General features: G+C 38.1%; 2 protein-coding genes across 5 annotated transcripts; both read right to left on the bottom strand.

Moving 5' to 3' along the window:
* Positions 1-74: 74 nt before the first annotated feature.
* LOC124296822 (uncharacterized) lies at positions 75-12737 on the bottom strand. The gene is made up of 5 exons (XM_046747228.1): positions 12391-12737; positions 6588-6751; positions 5408-5574; positions 3430-3598; positions 75-2685 (listed from the first exon to the last, which is right to left on the bottom strand). The coding sequence occupies exons 1-5, from the start codon at positions 12415-12417 to the stop codon at positions 2493-2495; spliced, it is 720 nt and encodes a 239-aa protein (XP_046603184.1). The 5' UTR covers positions 12418-12737; the 3' UTR covers positions 75-2492.
* A 161-nt stretch (positions 12738-12898) lies between these two features.
* Positions 12899-19469, bottom strand: LOC124296820 (nucleolar protein dao-5-like). 4 transcript variants are annotated; one of them, XR_006906465.1, is made up of 5 exons: positions 18977-19469; positions 15842-17284; positions 15280-15360; positions 14404-14902; positions 13696-13824 (listed from the first exon to the last, which is right to left on the bottom strand). XR_006906465.1 is itself a non-coding variant. In XM_046747219.1 (5 exons), exons 1-4 carry the CDS (start codon positions 19136-19138, stop codon positions 14492-14494), a joined length of 2097 nt encoding a protein of 698 aa, XP_046603175.1. In that variant the 5' UTR covers positions 19139-19464; the 3' UTR covers positions 13696-13824; positions 14469-14491. The 4 variants fall into 4 exon arrangements, 3 of the variants coding, with proteins under 3 accessions (XP_046603178.1, XP_046603175.1, XP_046603176.1); XM_046747219.1 differs by having other exon boundaries at positions 14469-14902; positions 18977-19464; XM_046747222.1 differs by lacking the exon at positions 14404-14902 and having other exon boundaries at positions 12899-13824; positions 18977-19442.
* Between the last annotated feature and the right edge of the window lie 210 nt (positions 19470-19679).

The following is a 19679-nucleotide window of genomic DNA, read 5'->3' as shown; positions in this document are numbered from 1 at the left end:
TGTATTGATTGCATCAATTTTCGGGATTATCAATATGGTCAATGGATCTAAGGATCTAAAGAAAATAGGATCTATTACATTTACAATGCATCATGCTGTTTAATAAATTATGAATGATTCTACACTATAAAATCTAGAAATAATAAACTTTAATTACAATAAATGAGTTTTATATGAATCAGTTGAAAATTATGCGGTATGTAATCAAGTGTATGACAGCCCATAATCATTCGATTGATATCGTTTTCTAAGAAAACAAAACGATTCAGGCACGTTTCACTTTCGAGACAACCGCATTTGAACACCGTGAATAGTCTCGAAAGCAAATTTGTAATTCGGCATACGATAGTGCTAAACTTATTTTATTATTATTATTTTAATATTCAAACTATGTATAATAATCACGCATTCCGCATACTCGCAATCGTTTAGGTGCGAACTCATTCTAATGGATAAGAGAGGGAAGAAAAACCTTACGTTTACTAAAAAGTAAAAATTCCGAAGTATGAAGAGTGTCGACGCAATTGATCAACACACCGTGACATTAAATCCTGCGACAGGATGAAACTCGCGATCTGTTATCATAATTAAATAACATACCTATATTATCATATGGCAATGCGGCATTGGCCAGTAAACGCACCATATTTCTTTTCTCGTTAGATTAACGTTAAATCATTGTTACACCGGTATGAAATTATGCAGTCGGCACCTCTCATAAATGTCCAATGTGTCCTATATACGCATTTAATACCATACGCGAGTTTCTTTAACTCTTCTTCGCCCGTAAACAGTACGTGGCAAAGTGAGCGGCGAAGCGAAGGAGGCGACGTGAATCCCGCAAAGAAGTAACGGTACGTTCCACTCATCGGAATTCACGGTACGGTCCATTCGGTCACCGTTCGTCTGTCCATGTACGTTTGTCCGTGGCTACGTCCCACGTCCGATCCCAACGCGATGAGCCACCGACGAGTCCGGTTTTCAATAAGGCCAGATATGCTCCTATCAGGGTGCTGCAGCTTCGGTCAGCAAACGCATGTTCAATGTTCATACAGCGACCCCGCAAACGGCCACGCGGCTATTCTCGTGACCAGCAGCCACGCGGCCCGCCGCATTCACCGTTACACAGTAATCGTATAATAATAGTGGATAATCAGTATTCAGAATTCGATGATATTGTGCTGAGAACTTGCTTCGGAGACCTTGAACGCTCATTTCTGGGTCACGTCGAACCTCGTCATTGGGCGTTTAACCTTAATCATATACTATCGTAGTCACCCACTGAAGTACTGTGTGTAGTAGAGTGAAAGGTCTTTTGTATCTGTGTATCTAACGTGACATGAGAAAATAAATTGGATCGAATCATCAAAAGAAAGGGACTGAACTAGTTTTTAAAATTCACTGCATCCCCATGAATTTCCTCAGCCTGCCTTTTTTCTCCTCTGCAGAATTAACGGTATTCGGAAATACGATCAGCGAGAACAATGACATTAGAAAAAAATGATCAAAAGATGAACAGTTTTCATCATCGAATATGGGTAAAAAAAATGGTGTTGAGACATGCCTCAAACGTAAAGATTTGAAAATTGAAGGAAAACTTAAACTCTTGGTACGTAAATTTAATCGATTCCACACCACGATCATTTTTTTATATTGAAATTTAGTTTTTGCTTACTTTCCATCTATAGAAATTATTACTTGAGCAAGTTAATCGATGTAGAGCATGTAATTTACTTCCTTACATTATACTTTCTTTGTTTGAAATGTCAGTCAATTTCAAATGAATGGGATAAGAAGTACAGTGTACAAGAATCATTTTCGCAGTACCCCAAACGTACTTCGCATCCTTGACACAGCGTTGTACCATAAAAGTGTCTTACTTTACCAGTTTCTACTTTATAGTTCCGAAAGGAGATCAACGACGACGTATCTGCAACGGGGACTGCAACGTGGTTTAGTAATGAGAAGAGCGTATAGGCATGTGTATACCTGTATAACCTACCTCCGGATCGTCTGCCTATATGATCTCTAATTTTACTACCACGATATTTACCTCATTTATACATACCTATGCCTGTGTGTGTATATACCTATATACATGTGTATGAAACGCAGCGTGTATAATATTCCTGTGAGGAAAACCGGCTTTGGGAGACGTTCGTGAACAGGTCAGGTTAACCAGATCGAATTCCGAGACCAGATTCTACGAAGTATTGTTCCGGGCTAGATTCACTTTTAGCAATATTTTTGTTGATTTTAGCAACGCTATAACCGTACACACGTGTATACTAGAGCTGTGCATCGATAGAAAAAAGTGAATAAATTTTTGTTCTACGGAGAAACAAAATTTTCCCATTTTTCACTAGGATAGCGGTGTTCGTCTACCGCGTCGCTAGACAGAGGTAAAAAAATCATCATACACGGTCTGTCGACGCAGTCTGCGGATCGTAACAGAATAGCGTACACTTTAAATATTACTGGGTAAGGATTGTCTAAAAGTTGGAAGCTGATGGTGTCTCGGAAGCGCCACTCGCCACCGAGTTCCTTGGCTTGCAGATACATCCGCTCTCAACCAAAACGTAATCTTGACCGGTCAGGGTCACCGGACCCAAAGGTATCACCAGGAACAGGTAAGGGACGTAGGTCTGTGTGCACTCTCCGTGGACCAGGTCGCATTCCTTAGATCTGAAAGATAAATGGACAGGAGATAAATAAACACCTTCCACTCTGCCCGCTCCACAATTAGGGATCAGTTTTCCTTTTTCAGTAAAGAAAAAGGTTACGCCCTCTTTCCAGGCTGATCCGGTCCCCTGACAGTCACCCGAGTTCTTTCCCTCGTTTTTTCCTCATCCTTGGGAGAATTCCCTCCAAGTCAAAAGATGCGGTTAACGGTTGTAATTGACAGAGACGGCAATGCCAGGGTCAAACTTGAGCTTTTCAGTGGCATCGGTTGATTCAAGAGCCGAAGATGACCTTCGTGGCATGCCTCGAAAATATCCACCCACGCTCATTTCGCTAGCGTAGTCACGTTAGTCGTAAAAAACATTTATCACCTCGGTTACGCTTGTGGTGCGAATGATTCATTATATACATTATATACCTGGTTGTAAAGATGATCCGACTACCTGGCAGAAAAAAGATTTTGAACGAAGAAAAAGAAAGGAAAGAAAAACGTACACGTGTTACCGAAGACGTACATCCCCTGAGGTAAGCCATTGGCCCACTGTACCGAATTCCTTTAAAACTTGTGACTCACCAACCTGGTGAATATCGATTCGAGAATGGGAACGCCAATATTTGTGCTTCTCTGATCATTTTGGCAATTAGTGGACGAAGACGAAGATGCTGCGCATCGCGTATACCTTGTATAAGCTGGCAGCATCGTTTCTGTCTCATCCCAAACGTGACAAGAAAATTGACTGTACTTACTCGCAAACTTCGAAGACGACCTGTTGCAGGAGGTCAGGGAATTTTTGAACAATCGTGACTGGTTGACCGCTGGTCAAGCTCACTCCGTACATCGGAGCTGTGGTGTTGTACCTCGTTTTGCACAATCTAGCCGGTGACCCGCAGGTTTCTCGTGATGAGAAGGCTCGACCTGAAAATGGATGCTACGTTGAATGTTCTAACGGTGCACATCGTCTACTCCCTGCAATGTAGTATCCGCGGAAAATATACTCCGGGACATTTTGCAAGATCGTTCGAATACGAGAAATCTGTAGCAGAAAGCACGCCGGATGCACTGCGAAGCATTGAGAAGGATATTTTATGGAGTATATAAGTACGGTCTCCGCAGTCCGAACATCATTATCTTTCGTTTTGAAAACTGTAATCGACGAAAGAACGTTTCCATTGGGAAGCAAAGACTTCGCCTTGGAGGTCCCGGTGGGAAGTTTGTCCCGTTACGAATAGGTACTCACATCGTGCATGGTGACCATGTGATGGGTGACTCGGTAAATGTATTGGTTGGATAACACATTGTGGTGTAGAAGTATTGCTTTCACGCTGTATCTTTAAATTATCACGTAAAATTCAAGTCTCTAAAGAGTCTGACGTATCATAACTACTTTTGTACCGCAGCGGCTGAGTTTCAGAACAAAAACGTAATCTGCCGATTATGTCACGTTTTCCTTTTACATTTCTCATTATTTACTACATTACATAAATTGACGTCATTCGATATTCTTAAAATGGTTATTACATACCGGAACGAAGAAATAAAAAATAAAATAGAATACAAGTATGAAGTAAGAGGTGAATTGTATAGGTCAAGCAGTCCGCATGGCCGCAAAAAATTCTTTAAAACAATCGTGTCAAAAGAACATTTTGCATAAGAAAACATGTAAATATTCAAACAAGGGAGAAGACGATGTATCGATTACGGAACCGGGTTTCTGTGTCATAAGGACAGCTGCATAACTCAAGGTTGCGGCACAAAGCAAGGTTAAGATACTCTACATCCAACAGTAACTTGACTATGAGATTCATTGTTTGACTTAATTATATTACATACATTTACTGCTTTAAACCGTTCCGATAATTGGAGCCACCCGAGGTGAGCTAGTATAACACAGCATTCTACGGGGTTTTTATTACGCTCAAATAACTTTAAAAATATCATCGTAGCAGCTATAAACAGGGAAGTATCTTCAGAGATCAGGATTATGCGCGAGTTGGACTATAAAATAGACAATAAGTAGGAATAATCGTTGCTAATTTCGTTGCATGATGCTACTGTAACAGGATCAAGGTAGTTACTTGTAGGGGTAAAAAAAGCTCACGGTTTCTCTGCAATATTTCATGTTACGATTAGCCGTTAAGACGTACCGTTTATAGGCAACGCTAAAGGGTGCTCGTGGCTGCAGCGTCGATCATTATGAGGAAACAATAAACCACGTTATACCGAGGCAACGTTTCCGCCAAATTGCGAAATTTTATTTGCGGAATCCGCATCTATGTACAGTTTTCTACTCACAGGGGCGCAACAAAAGACGCGTAACGGACGGACGAACGTTACTTGAATTACGAATAATTGTGGGAAACCGGTAACCCAGATTATATTACTGGATACCTAGACGGGCATAGGTGGATAGATTATTTAATGACAAAGATGGAATGCAACGCGGTAAGACGCGTATCGGTATCGTATTTCTACTCAACTTCGTTCGAGAATTTATATGGGCAATTTTTATCTTCCGATGTACGTGCATCATATATTTCCTCAATAATTTTCCAGAGAAGTTCAGCCAATTTTGACCGCAGTCGATGTTTCAAATTTAGATTGGAAAAGGGGTAAAAATTATCCTGATCAAATTTTTCCTGATATCGTTCCTAATGGCCTAATGGAATATCATAAGTTTGAACGTGTTTTTTTTTTCTTTGAAGACTATAAAAGCAGTTTACTCACCGTTGCGAGAATTTGCATCTGCAATCGAATAATCTCCGTGGACCGCTTTGTAATTGTGAAGTAGTGCCTTTCGGGTCAATTCAGGATCAATGGTTTGCGGTCGATACGCACGACCAGAACGGCTGCTTCCGGCCCAGAGACCTTTGAAGTTACGGGAAATTGCTGCTCTGCAAAGAGATAAGTTCGTCTTGGGACATTTGCGGTTGCAAGTGCGAATCTATGCGGTATTCTTACGAGATTGCTCATTTGTTTGGTGTTACGATTAGTATTTTCCCTTTTATTACCGACACTATTCTACTGGAATGGAAGTACAGAATTGGTATCGATTTTAGAGGAAGAGAGAAAGTGGAGGAAAAAATGTGGGGAAAAAATGGTGAACTTTTCGTCCAGAATAACAGAAAAATCACATTTAACTCAAAATAAGAGTATTGAATAGATAATGAAGAAAGATGTAGAGTTCAAAAATGTAGGGTTTTTTACTGATAAACTGGCCGTATAATAAATGAAAAGTTAAGAAAATGGATAATACTGTTTGAAAAATCTACATCAATGTTTATTGAGCCAGTGATAGTTGAAACGAATGGAATAACATTCCTACTACGTAAGTCAAACGAAGCTGAGCAAATTCGAACAACATAAGCTACGATATTAACAATTTGAGAATAGTTGTAATTCTAACGTTCTAATTGATCAAACCCTGGTATTTTTTATTCGATTCTAATGTTTTCACGCTTATTTTATTCACTGGAGATACTTCCAGAGATAGCCCATGAAAAATTTTACGAACAGTTACAATAGATTAGAAAATTAAATTTGCATGTTATAACTATACTGTAATTTAAGATTGTTTGAATATTTTTAGACAATTTGTGGGTATGTGGTCAACGGGAAAAGTCTTCAGTTGAAGAATTTGATAGAATCGAATTAAGAACACCCGGATTTCATAGTTTTGAACGTTCTAATGCTGCTTTGTCCAGTCATTTCTATTAATAGTAGGACCTTATTGCAGAAAAATGTTGTTTCATTTGTGTTCATTAATACTGGCGCAAATTAGATTGTTGTAGATAATTTGAGCATTCTTTTTTTTTAAATTTTTGATTCGTACTGACTCAATCCTAAGAATTTGGTAATTCTTCGTGAAGAAATTCCTCGAGAAATTTTTTAGACACTTCGCACTTACGAAGGATACTGCATATCGTTGGGTCCTATGCAATCGGTGGGATCTGTGAGGGCATCTCCCCAGACATATTTCAGCCCGAGACCACCACCCTCGCATTTTCGGGTCGCAGTTGATGCCAGGCAGACTGTAGTCAGGATGAAAATTAGCCCAAGGTACCTGAGCATCTGCGGAGGAAAGAAAGAAAAAAATAACGTAAGGTCGAGGAGGCGTTAAATGTTTGATTAACGGGACATAACGGAAATAATGTGGTTTCACTGCCGCAGTCAATGTAAGAAACGGTTTTTTGTCTAAGAGTTTTGCCTGAAGCTGCAGTGATTTTAAACCGGATGATGACTGGTCTCAGAAACTATGACGGTCGTTAATTATACAGCTGTCAATGACTCGGATTCTCTCCACTTCAATAACCACTTACTTCCGCTGAACGGAAAACGATTAGACACAGCTATAATGATTGTCACGGATTATTATGCGAAGACATTCAGGCGACTAACCGGTTGTCTTTTTGTCCTGCTACATAATTTATTTAACTGTAAATCGATCAGGTTCTTTCTTACGAGATGAATTTCCAATCCTTAGACAGTGTTCAACGATGTGTCTAGTCTACACTCTACACTGTAAAAGTCAGCCTCGATAAGATTTATCTTATATTTTTCTGGTGCAATTACAATAACACATAATTCGAAGATTGATTATGAAGAGATTTACGTGATCTCTTACTTGCTATTAACTAAGAAGCGCGGCATTGATCACGCGGATGCTGATAATATAAACCCTGACGATTATTTTAAATTGGAGTAAAATGTTCAAGTTAACGTAGGTTTCCTTGTTGAATACAGAGTTTTTTCGTCTCTTGCATTTTTAGGCATAAACAAGTTTTATGTCTATTTAACAGAAGTATATCGCGTGTCTAATGGTACAAGGACGTATGCGTCATTATACGACTTTTTACCTCTCGTCAAACCTGAAGAATTAGTAATACGTTGAAAAACGTTAAAATCGAAAAATGGATCAATTAGCCGTAAATGGTCGTAAGTACTGACGGTTATGCCCTTTCATCTCGAACTTTATGAAAAATAATCACTTCATACCTTTACGATTGACATAATTTTTTGAAAACATAAAAAATTTGTAACATTCTTTCCAAAATTGACGAATCTTTACTTTTCAACGGTTTTGAAAGTGTTAGCGAAAAAGAAAAATTGTCGGGTACAACGTTATGCTGTTACGTTCGATATCTTTTTTGGAGAATGTATAAAATAAAAATTTTAATATTTCACGAAATCGATAAATCTTTATATTTCGAAGGTCTTTTCGACATTTGCGAAACAAACACAAAAATATTGGGTGCAACCTTATACCATTTATAGATTTGAAAAATAAAACATGGTTTAGTGCTGAAAGAGCGTATCCACGAAACATAAGGCCTTTTATACCTTTATTCATTTTTTCGGCTAATTTTAGTGTAGATATACGTTTTGAGTGCTATTATAGCGAATGCTGCGAAAAAAAAATTGTACACCCTTATATCGCCAAATTCGTCTTATCACGCATACCTTTTAATAACAGTAAATATCTAACAATAAGCTGCCAATTTCACATCAAATCAGTCAGACAGGCTGAAATCAAAAATTCAAATCACTTGGCGATTAAATATGTGCTATTCTTTGTATAATTTTAGAGAATCTCAATTTCGGGATTTTGTTAAAAAAAAAAAATTCCAAGCTCTATTACACGGACATTCTAACTTTATTGACCGAAAATCCATTTTATATTATCTGTGATTAGTAGTTTTTTCAAATGGATATAACTTCTTCAAAAAGCAAACGATTCTCATCATTTTCTTCAAAATATACGGAGGTTTAGCTCTCTTTCGAAAAACCTTCGATTCGCCTAGATTAAATTACCTCAAAAATGGCATTTTCAATCCTCAAGTAACTGTCAATTTTTATTTGTAATCACCAAAGGCGATTGGAAGTCTAATCAGCCTAGCAAGTCAATTCTTCAATATTTAACCTTTATTCAATAAGAATTATAAAATTGAAAAAATTAGAATACATCCGATCGTTTACCAACCATTAATTAATTTGACTTCAACTGCATGCATTAAATGTTTTGCAAATTCTGTATTTTACACAATTGCCTTTAAAAAAATAGGTCGACGAACATAATCAAACAAAAAAGTTGGTGTCTAATTTTGAAATTTTTTCGCACACTTTGCGATTTTCTCCGATGACCCAGAATTACAGAACCAATCGTAGAGAGCAAGAAAAAAAAACCGTCTACTTCGTGACTAAAATTACAAGAACGTGCCGTTTAATGTATTCAGGTTTGCCTATTCGTGATTCCAGTACAAATTAGCCGTCGGTTCAGTGAACCACTTCTTGAATATTCACATTCTTGGTGTAATAGTGGGCAGATAAAATCACGTCTGCATGCAAGCATGTTCCAGGAACGACTCTTTAAGTGTGCCAAAGGTGATTATGTCCGTCTCTCCTCGAACCCGACAAGTTCTTTGAAGGTCAAAACCAAATTGCGAATTTCACTAAACGCTCGTACTCGCGATCTGCAACTAATTTTAATGCTTTCCCGCGAGTTTGTAACCCAGAACGTAATTCTACTTCCGAGTCTTAAAAAATCCGCGCACGTTTCAATGCAGTGCACACGTCGAGCGCGTAATTACTTTGAAAATTATGATTCGGTGCCAGTGGAATCGACCGAAAGTCATACAGACGTGCCATTCGTGGATGGCTGACTTTAACGGGGCCCGATTTATAACATGTTCATGATAATGAACGGCGATCGATACACACACCCTGCAGCATCGGGCAATTTACGATAGACGCGTGTTCGGGGTTTCTGGGTTGCGAGTCATATAACTTCCGTTATCGTCGCTCGCAATGTTCTAACGCGTTTGGCTACTGCAAGTGAAGACGACCTGCACGACGCTAAATTGGCCAGTGAAAGCAGTCTAGGCTACAGGCATAGCCGGCTTTACCACGTATCCATTACTATCAGGGTTCGTACGCTTTTTGGAACCCGAAATTCCCTCACTATTCCAGGTGTTCCAGCCTGAAAATAGGATTTTTTTCAGTAACCTTTCATGAAATATGCCGTTGATTAATGACATTTTTTTTTGCATATCAATATGTACCAATACCTTCAATATTACCTAGTAATTAATTTACTGTCCGACTACTAATTTACAAACAGCCAGCGATTTTCAGTAAGAAAAAAACGAAAGGTTTGATATCAAGTAATGTACGTATAAGAACGAGTTTATTTCTACAACAAACTTAAGATTCCAGTCTTATTTTCTAAATTCCCTGCCTTTTTCCTGCTGTAAGAAATTCCCTGAGTTTTCCCGGTTTTTCAGGTTTTCCCTCTGCGTACGAACCCTGACTATGTATGTACGTGTGTAAGTATACATGCATGTATGTGCCACCGTTTAAGTACTACGTCTACAAATAATGCCCATCAATATTCTCGAACAATACATCTCAAGATAGACAGAAACTGCATTTAAAGTGCTCGAACACTTGTACCGCGAATCGCAGAGATACCCGGCACTCATCTGCTGAAAGCTATTTCTTTGACCTTGTTCTTGTCCACATGTTGATCATGCAATTTTTAAGTTTAATGAGACGTGACTTGCACTGAAAATTGCATTATCGCAGCGCAAGGTGGTGTTTCATGAGTCTAACTGTGCCAGATCCCGTGATAAACGTAATGATAACCATGATCCATAAACCGCATACTATATCGTTTGCAAATTTTCAGTTAATTTTCTACTTTCAAGAGTAGCCGGTTTAATTCGACTATTCGTTTTCTACTACTCCTTTAATTCGATTACTCATCTCTGCACTTGTTCAGCACTTTAGCTTGTCGTAAATGATCACTACTAACTCTACCTCTGTCAAGATTTCACGTGTATAACGTTTGAGACTTCGAACCAGTTAGAGGACTTATTCACTATTGTACCTTTATAATTATTGTACATTACTGACATTCGACGTTTTGTCACACTTTTCGATCGCACATAGTGTGTACTATAAAATTGCATCCCATATTTTTTAACACGAAGCCCATGTATGAACAAAATTTTGCTCACTTATATTCACACCATGGATAATTACAATACGATTAGGCGTACGTTATACTTTGTGGTCAAACGCAAGTTAGACTATAAGGATTAAGTGTATTATCACCTGTCTCGAGAATGGTCGTTGACCTTAACCGACGACAACCTGCGATTAGCGATGCATCGTACATACCCAAGCAAGCATATAGCCGTATATATATAACCCATGTATACATCCTGAATATTTTCCAAAGGTCTTTCTCAGTATTATACTAACAACAATTGCTAATAACTTGCAGATACATATCATTGGATTCAATTTGCAGCAACGCGAAGTTGTCCGGATCACATACACGTACGTAATGAAGTACGCCGCAGGTTATTGACATGTGAAAGGCGTATCATCATACCGTACGTTACGTGCATTACGACTTCCTCGCAGTGAATTTGTATCAATTTAAATCCAGCGTAATACTTTACCCAAAAAATCACTCATACATGGTCTTCATCCTGTCGGAGACTCTGAGTTCCGCATGGACAATATTTCAATTTCCGTGTACTATGAACGTGCAATCGCTAATCGCGTAGTCGTAATTGGCGTGCGATGCTCGTTCAACAATGAGAGTACCTTGACTAACGGATTCATCTAGTTCCTCGCTTAAAGATCACGAGCAAGCGATGCCCGTGAGAATGGTTTGAACTTGCGATTATCCCGGGAACGAGTAACGCTGAATCGGATCAACTTGCCGCCGATTCATTCGCCCAATTTTTTACCAAATCGGTCGATTCGATTAACGCTCTCGTTTTTTGTCAAGCATATATAATTTTATTATCTGCAATATTGGAACCCTGATTTTTTTGTTCGTAAAGGAACGTATTCCTAATTACACCTACGCAATTAGTGGTAGCGGACACGTGTTACGTATATCCGAATATAATTTCTTTTTAATTGAGGCACATGACGAGTCACCTGTGCTCGACGTCGCTTCCTAACGGTAAAAGTCTTTTGGGCCACAGAATTTCGTGAATAAATTAACTGTCTTTCGATGTACGAATAAATAATATCTGAAACTGCTTCGCCTTGAAGTGACACAAAAACCGGATCACCTGATGTCTTGACTGACAAAACCCAATCACAACAATCTAGGCTTCGAATCCATGCGACAATATAATCTAAATTTGAATTTACACAAGGTCAATATGACGGTGTTATATCTTTTTTTATTGAGATCTGCAATTTTTGTATCAAACTGCGGACTCGTTGAAATTAAATATTTTTTTCACCGATTACCGCGATCAAACTGTAATAATAGTATGTCTCTGTGAGTCACAGCTAAATCAATTCAGAGAACTAATTACTGTGAACACTAACGCACGTGCTTTAAATGATATACATTTAATGACACTGCGCTGCACCGGTTGTAGTTTCAAATTATAAACGTTCGATTAAACGAAGCCGAATTATGGTTCATTGTTGTGTTCAAATTATACATATTTGACTGTTGATGGATAATTAAACGTTCAATTTTTCGAAGTGCGTTGAGCGTTGGTTAATTTTTTAGTCGAACAGGCCTTGTACTTTTTACAATATTTGAAAAACAACGTGACGACCAATATTTGACAATTTTTCGAGTATTTGGATTCACAAAAATAAACATAATCTCATGAAGATTGGCGGATAACTTAATTTAAAAAAACTGTATGTTAATAAACAACGGTACTCACCATCAAGGCGGCTATCTTAAGCACCATTTTTGGAATATTGTTTAAAATAATAAATAATATCTAACTACTGTTTATTAAAACTAAATTGAACCTTTAAACACTATACATGTCACTATATGCACTGGGTTTCTTGAGGTCGAGTACCTGTCTTTACAGGTGGATGTCCAGAGGTTGACTGTAGAATTGTAAGTAACTGCTCTTTGCTGGAAGCGCCGGTGGTGGGAACCGAGAGGGAAGGAGGGAGAAATATGGCCCCTATTCTGCTTCCAAGGTATTTCCCTTTTTCTTCTCTTCATGGGCAAGGTGACGCTTGACAATATTTTACACAGTCACAAAATTTCCCAACGAGAAAAATCGCGGTGTTGAAGATACGTACAAATTGAAAGAAATTCATTCAAATTTAGCGATTTACCATATTTTCAAGTCAAGTACGACCTAATTAGAAGCATTATAAACATTTTGATTGATAGCAGACGGAAATGAGGTAATTAAATTTTCAAACGTTTGATAAGTATCGAGTGATGATTATTATTATTAACGGATCAATTCGATCACATCACATTTGAACGTTATATTCGTACACAGAGTTACAATATACCTATACTTACGTACATATATAATATACAAAACGATAATAACCACGCATGTGGTTGTATTTTCTTAAAAACTTTTTTTTCGCAACACTTTATAATTATAGTAATATTTCTACAACTACAAATTAACAATAGTCGGAGTTATTTTTATTTTCAATTTGAATTGTTATTCAATACTATCTCATATCGTAGCTTCGTTCCTTACAGATTATTATATCTGTATGGAATGAGTTGCGAGGCGACGTGAAAAGCCTATAACTGTATTTCATTGTAAAGTTTTAACCATGTTTTTTTCTTCATTTTAGCACATGTATAGGCGGTGTGTAGCACGTATTTGATGAATTTATTTATACATATATGTGGTTTGTTCGTGTACATTTTCTGCCAGTAATAGGAATTCTTCGATCCCTGTTCCCGTTTTATCAACGTGTACTTGACATAATGCGTAATCGGAACGGATAAAATTGTTTTAAAACATAAATCTAGCTTTGACAAGCTAAATGTCAGGTGATAAATACACCGTTGCCGATACGTCGGAAAGTAATGATGATTCTATAACGGTTTTACAATGAGAAATAATTTAATAATAAGTGGTTTGTAATAAAAATAAGACTCTTGTCGAAAATAGCTATGGCGTATATCATGTTGTAATCGTAATATTTCACGTGAAATAATCGATTTGTCAATTGTCGGTAAACTTAATGGAATTGACTGTCATGTCTATTTGACCACCGCGATAACTGCCACGTTTCTTTTTTGTTTTTTCATGACGGAACGATTTCCCTCTGGTGTGTTTCAGGTCCAGATTTGCTCTTTCTCCCCATGAGCCTCGGAAACCTTTCTGTTAAAATAAAACAAGATAATTTCGGTTATTACACGTCACATTTAACACTTCACTTGACGTAACGATTTTACATGGTGAACAGGATTTCATGATAATTTCAAGTTTTTTCGGGTTTGAGTTACGAACAGTGAAAAATGTAAAAATTACATCTAGAAAAACAGAAATGAATGATCTTATACGTATTCGAATTTCGCAAGATATTGCCGAGTTTAAAGTCACTCGCAGAATTTAGATCAAACGGAATTCTTGAATTCTCATGTCTGGACACCATGTATTTATTATAAATTTTACTAAGATATCATGAAAGTACAAACAAGTCCTACAAGTCCGAAACTAATTGGAAAGACGAAAATTCAGTATCAGAGTTTCCAATTCCGTGCTTCACGCATATGAGCCTGATTTTGTGTCAGATTAACGTCATGCCAAATTCTTTGTTTACGTATAGAATTCTACAAAGTCACCACTGAATTCAGAACCAAACGATGTGCTTTCTTTTGAATATCAAGAATTTATAAAAATTTAACAAATGTAATGATTCTATTAAAAAAAAAAAAAAAAAAAAAAAAAAAAACTCACTTGTGAACTACTGTACCAATTACAGGCTTTTTCATACATCCATGAGTCTTATGTTGAGCGATTACCTTATCTTTAAAAACTCCTATAATCAATCGTCAAAAGTGATTTTCTTATTTTGAGCGGGTGCATCTCCAAATGAATTTCTTTTCTCAAAACCACCCCCTCTGCCGCCCCTGAAGCCCCCACCTCTTCCACCGCCTCGGCCACCTTCGTCACCTCCCCAAGATTTTCTAAAATCACCTCCCCCTCGTCCACCACCGCCTCTGCCTCCATCTCCGAAACCTCCTCTGCCACCCCCTCCTCGGCCACCGCCTCTTCCTCCTCGGTCACCCCAGCTACCTCTACCCCCCCTGAAACCTCCGCGATCACCACCTCTCCCACCCCTGAAGCCTCCACGACCACCTCTATCGCCACCCCTTCCTCCGCGGAAACCTAAACCGCCTCTTCCGCCCCTGAAGTTACCGTTATTTGGGGTATGGGCACATTCCTCACCCTCTTCCTAAAACAAGAGAGAAACACAAGGTCAAGCAATCTGAAAGTTGATATCATTTGTCCGAGTACTGCCCTTTCTCGGCCACTGACACGAGACAGGCACCTGGAAAAATTCAGGATAATGCATGGAAACATGAGCGCAAACAATATCAGGTGGCAATAAGGCTTTCGAATTTGGTAGCCAAGTCCAAGATTCAGAACTAAACAATCGTCGGTTACGATAAACAATATGAGTATATACACTTTTCTGGTTACTTGAATTATCAGGACAAAGTCGTATAATTTTTTTTTTCAACAGATCAATCCTCAACTTTCATGAACGAGTATGGGAGTGACCTTGTGTTTCTCATTTGTTTTCATACTCATTTGTTTCCGAGCATTTACCTTAGCTTCAAATGCATTACTCCCCAATCGTGGATCCACTTCAATCTCGTCATCCTTTACGCGTCTGAATGGTGTATTTTTCTGGTTCACAGAATGAAAGTAAAAGGTAAGTATATCATTGATGGTGGGCTCAAATGGAGCCATGAAAAATTAGTGCAATTTGTGACATCAATGATAGTGAAGTACTTTGTTAAAAGATATGAATATACAAAAACAAAGTAAACGACAAAGGAACTCCACGAATATTGGTGGTTGTAAATATTTTTCTGTACCTACATCTTTAACATTAGTTTTCAATTCGTCTACAAATACTGCTTCAATTAGGGAACATATAAGCGCTAGGGAAAAAGAGGATTACTGCTCAAATAAAAAATTTCATGCTTCAATTTTTGTCACCCTTCTGTCGTTAAATGGTTGCGGGGACTAAATTTTCTATATGTAAATTTATGGATAAAATAAATGATATTGATGTCCAGAACTGTGTAAAACAGTTTCAGTGTACTATTGAGGGCAAATTTGATGATACAAGATAAAAATTGCTAGATTTGCAACTAATAGTTACCTTGTCTCCATTTACATTGTTCCCAGCCTTTACAAAATTGCTATATTTGTCCTTTTGTTTTTTTGCAACTTGTTTTGCTTCTGTATCATCTTCATCGTCTTCATCGTTATCGTTATTTTGGTGTTTTCTTTTTTTGGACTCAGCTGGAGTAATTTTAGGTTTTGGCGTTTCCTCTTCATCGCTATCCTCAGAACTGGATGTTTCCTCAGCAACAGCTTTGGGGGCAACTTGCTTAGATGCAGGTTTCTCATCCTCTGTAGACTCATCAGAGTCATCACTGGACTCTTTCTTAGCTACTTGTTTGACAACAGCTTTAGCTGGTGTGGATTTTACAACAACTTTCTGCGCTGGTTTCTCAACTTCTGATGAATCATCAGAATCGTCACTGGATGATTCTTGTTTTGCTGCAGGTTTAGTTGGAAGTGCTGCAAACTTTTTTTTTGGTGGTTCCTCATCGCTGCTGCTATCATCACTTGAGGACTCTTTAGCCTGCCTAACGACAAGTTTGGTAGCTTTATTCGCAGGAGTGACTGGTTTAGGTGCAGGTTTCTCGTCTTCAGATGAATCCGAATCTTCGCTACTCGATTTTGCTTTTACAGCTGCCTTAGCTACCACCTTAGCAGCTGGGGACACAGTGGGCTCATCATCGTCGGAAGAGTCGTCTGAAGATTCTTCTTTTTTAGCTACTGAACTTACAACCTTTATAGGAGTAGCCTTTACTACAGGTGTAACTTTGCTTGGAGTCTTTGCTGCCGGTTTTTCGTCTTCTGATGAATCATCCGAATCATCGCTAGAAGTCTCTGTTTTTGCGACTGGTTTTGCCACAGGTTTAGCGACGGGCTTGGCGCCAGCTTTAGCTGCAGGTTTGGTGCTTGATTTAACAGCTGGTTCGTCATCGCTACTATCATCACTATCGTCCGAGGATTCTTGTTTCGCTGCAGCTACTTTTGCAGGGGTTACTTTAGGTCCAGCTTTGGCCATAGGTTTAGACACCACTTGTGTTTTAGAATTTTCTTCAGAATCTGAAGAATCGTCGCTGGAAGAAGCTTTTTTGGCATTTGGCTTAGCTGGGGTCAGTTTTGTTTTTGAAGAAATTGTTTGAGCCGGAGCTTCGTCCGACGAGCTGTCATCTGAACTTGATTCTTTTGCGGCAGGTGTTACTTTAGCTACAGGTTTAGGCGGGGATACTTTGACGGCTGGTTTTTCATCTTCGCTAGAAGACTCTTCTGATGAACTTTCTTGCTTTTTGATTTCTGGCTTTTTTGTTACTGGCGCTTTGCCGTTAACTATTGGCACTTTTTTAGGCATCTCATCTTCGCTCTCCGAACTTGAATCTGAACTGCTGTTTGTCTTTTGTGCTTTAACATTAACTTTTTTTGATGAATTCTTTTGAAAATGCTGTATTACTTGAAGTATTGTTGGAGAGCCTTTTGCAAGCTCAGGCTGAAATTAAAATCGTTCACAATTTGTTTAGAATAAATTTTCAATTTGATCAAAGTACTGAGAAATCCTAGCCATTTAATTCCAATTCACACTCCATACGACACACATTCTTTTCAATGTGTGGGGGATTCCAGCACATTCGGATCGCAATTCTGCGCATGGGTCACTGATTTTGGCAGCATTTCAGATTTTGATTCTTGGCGAACCCAAAACAACTATTCTAGGTATATACGGCCTGATGCTAAATGGTCCACGAAATATTGACCTTTCAAAATTTGAAAATAACCATTCATTTGATGCAAGGTGATCTTTGAACATGAATATATTGGCTCCCTGACATTAAAAGATTATTTTCAAAACTAAAAAAAGTGGTTGCACTCCAGCAGGCGATAAAAGAAATGAAATAATTATAAAAAAACTAAGAAAAAAAAAAGCACCCTTCTATAAACTTGAGGATCTCTTAAGTATTTAGTGGAATTTTCGAGTAGAAAATTATGCCCTTCTAGTCTAAAAGTCAAAATCAAAACCTCTCGGAATATCTCGGAATTAAAAACTATTCTTAAATATTTATCAATTTCACAGTTTTAAATATAAATCCTTTGCACTCGCAAATCAGTTGCGAAAGTATTCTATCAACACCAGGGAGACAAGATATACATGCTCAAAGATAGATCCATTGTATCAACTAATTGTGTTTTTTTAAACATTAAACCGTTAACCTCTCGCAAACCATTCGACGTCCCGTAATTCTGGAACAGTTGTTTTAGGTCAGCCAAAAACTCAAAATCTCCGATGACTCGAATGGATGAACTGGAACCCCCTATATACAAATATTTATATATATTTATAAAAGAAGTTTGATTTCTAAGTATGTACTTGTTTCATCCTAAGTACATGAAATGTGAAGACAAATACTTCGTTTAAAAATCTACCACGTACCAGTATGTGTATATATTTTTTGTATTCATCGCTATAATAAACACAAATCATCAGCGCATAAAACATTTGTACATGGTTATGTTATGTCGCAAATGGAATAAGTATTCAATTTCTATTTGTCACGTAAAACATAGGTTTGCAATATTTTAGGTTACAATGTAACCTTAGAATTAATACAAATAATGAAATATTATTGCAATTATTTTTAAACAACTATATCAAGTGCACGAAGAGTGAAAATTGGCAGTTATACAGCGTTAATTTTAGGAATCTCTAAGAAGTACAATATTGAAGATATACTGGCTGTACTGAAATCAGTACCTATTTGGAGATAAATTAAGTAATAACGATGAATGACACCGTGATTTAAATAAGATACAGGTGAAAACACTTCCAATGCTAATTGGCAATAAACTGCTTACGTGAGTAAACACGTTTCACATTCAGTCAAGCAGATTCGAATTTTTTTCTCATATGTGACACGGGAGGTTAGAAAATCTTGAGTCTCGTATTCAAGCTTCGTGAAAGAAGATCGAAAAGACATGTGTTACGGAGTACATTTTAATGAGAGAAATAACGAGACTCGTGTGGATGAAATATTGTGCTTGGTTTAATTGCTTTATAAGAAGCAGTTTCAATTTCGAAATTATCCACGTGGTGCGGCTATCGAGGCTGCCAATTATCGGCCGCGGTATATCGTATAGAATATAGTCACGCAAGGGTAAAATACATCAATTCTTTTCTGAAGCTTACCGCTTTTGTTTTTTTCTGAAAGACTTTCGCCAGGGATGTGTCCTTCTTCAATAAATAATCATAAACGAGCGCGGAGATCGTAGGATCGTCTATGGAGGCCATGATGGACGCGTGCGAAGAGACGGCGTACTTCGGAGCGCATTGAAATCGGCCGCTAGCCATAAAACAGGTACGCTATACAAGATCACCACATCACCTACCGTTTATCACGCTACGTTTCGGTGCTACCTCGAACGTCACACTTGCGGCATGCTCGAGAACTTACTTTATCGACTGAAGTTGTCGCCATACAGAGTGTCTCAGCTGCAAGTGATCAAACTCATAGGGGTTACAGAGGAAGTCGAACTCATATAGCCGAACTGAGTAAATTAACCGAAAGAACATGTATCCGAAGTCATTCGAAAGATACGACAGGTTAAAAAACACCCGCTAAGCGCCGGCATGTAGACAACCGAGTACACAGTAGGCAGCGGATAGTGGTCATGTTGATCGTTCGAAACGCACGTCCAATTTGAGTCTCGAAAATCTGTTATTAAAAGAAAACTGTTAATCATATGATTGTATAAATAATATTATTTATGTCATTCTAAATATTTCGGAATATGTCCTGTGAGAAGAAGACTTTTTCCCGCGATCTTGATAAATGAAGTTGCAATTGATTTGCTGCAGCTCTTTGGGAGTTCGATGTGCGCCGGAACACACA

This window comes from Neodiprion virginianus, chromosome 1 (genome assembly GCF_021901495.1).
Source record: "Neodiprion virginianus isolate iyNeoVirg1 chromosome 1, iyNeoVirg1.1, whole genome shotgun sequence".
In the NCBI taxonomy this organism is placed as follows: domain Eukaryota; kingdom Metazoa; phylum Arthropoda; class Insecta; order Hymenoptera; family Diprionidae; genus Neodiprion; species Neodiprion virginianus.
This window is presented reverse-complemented; position numbering and strand designations above follow the sequence as displayed.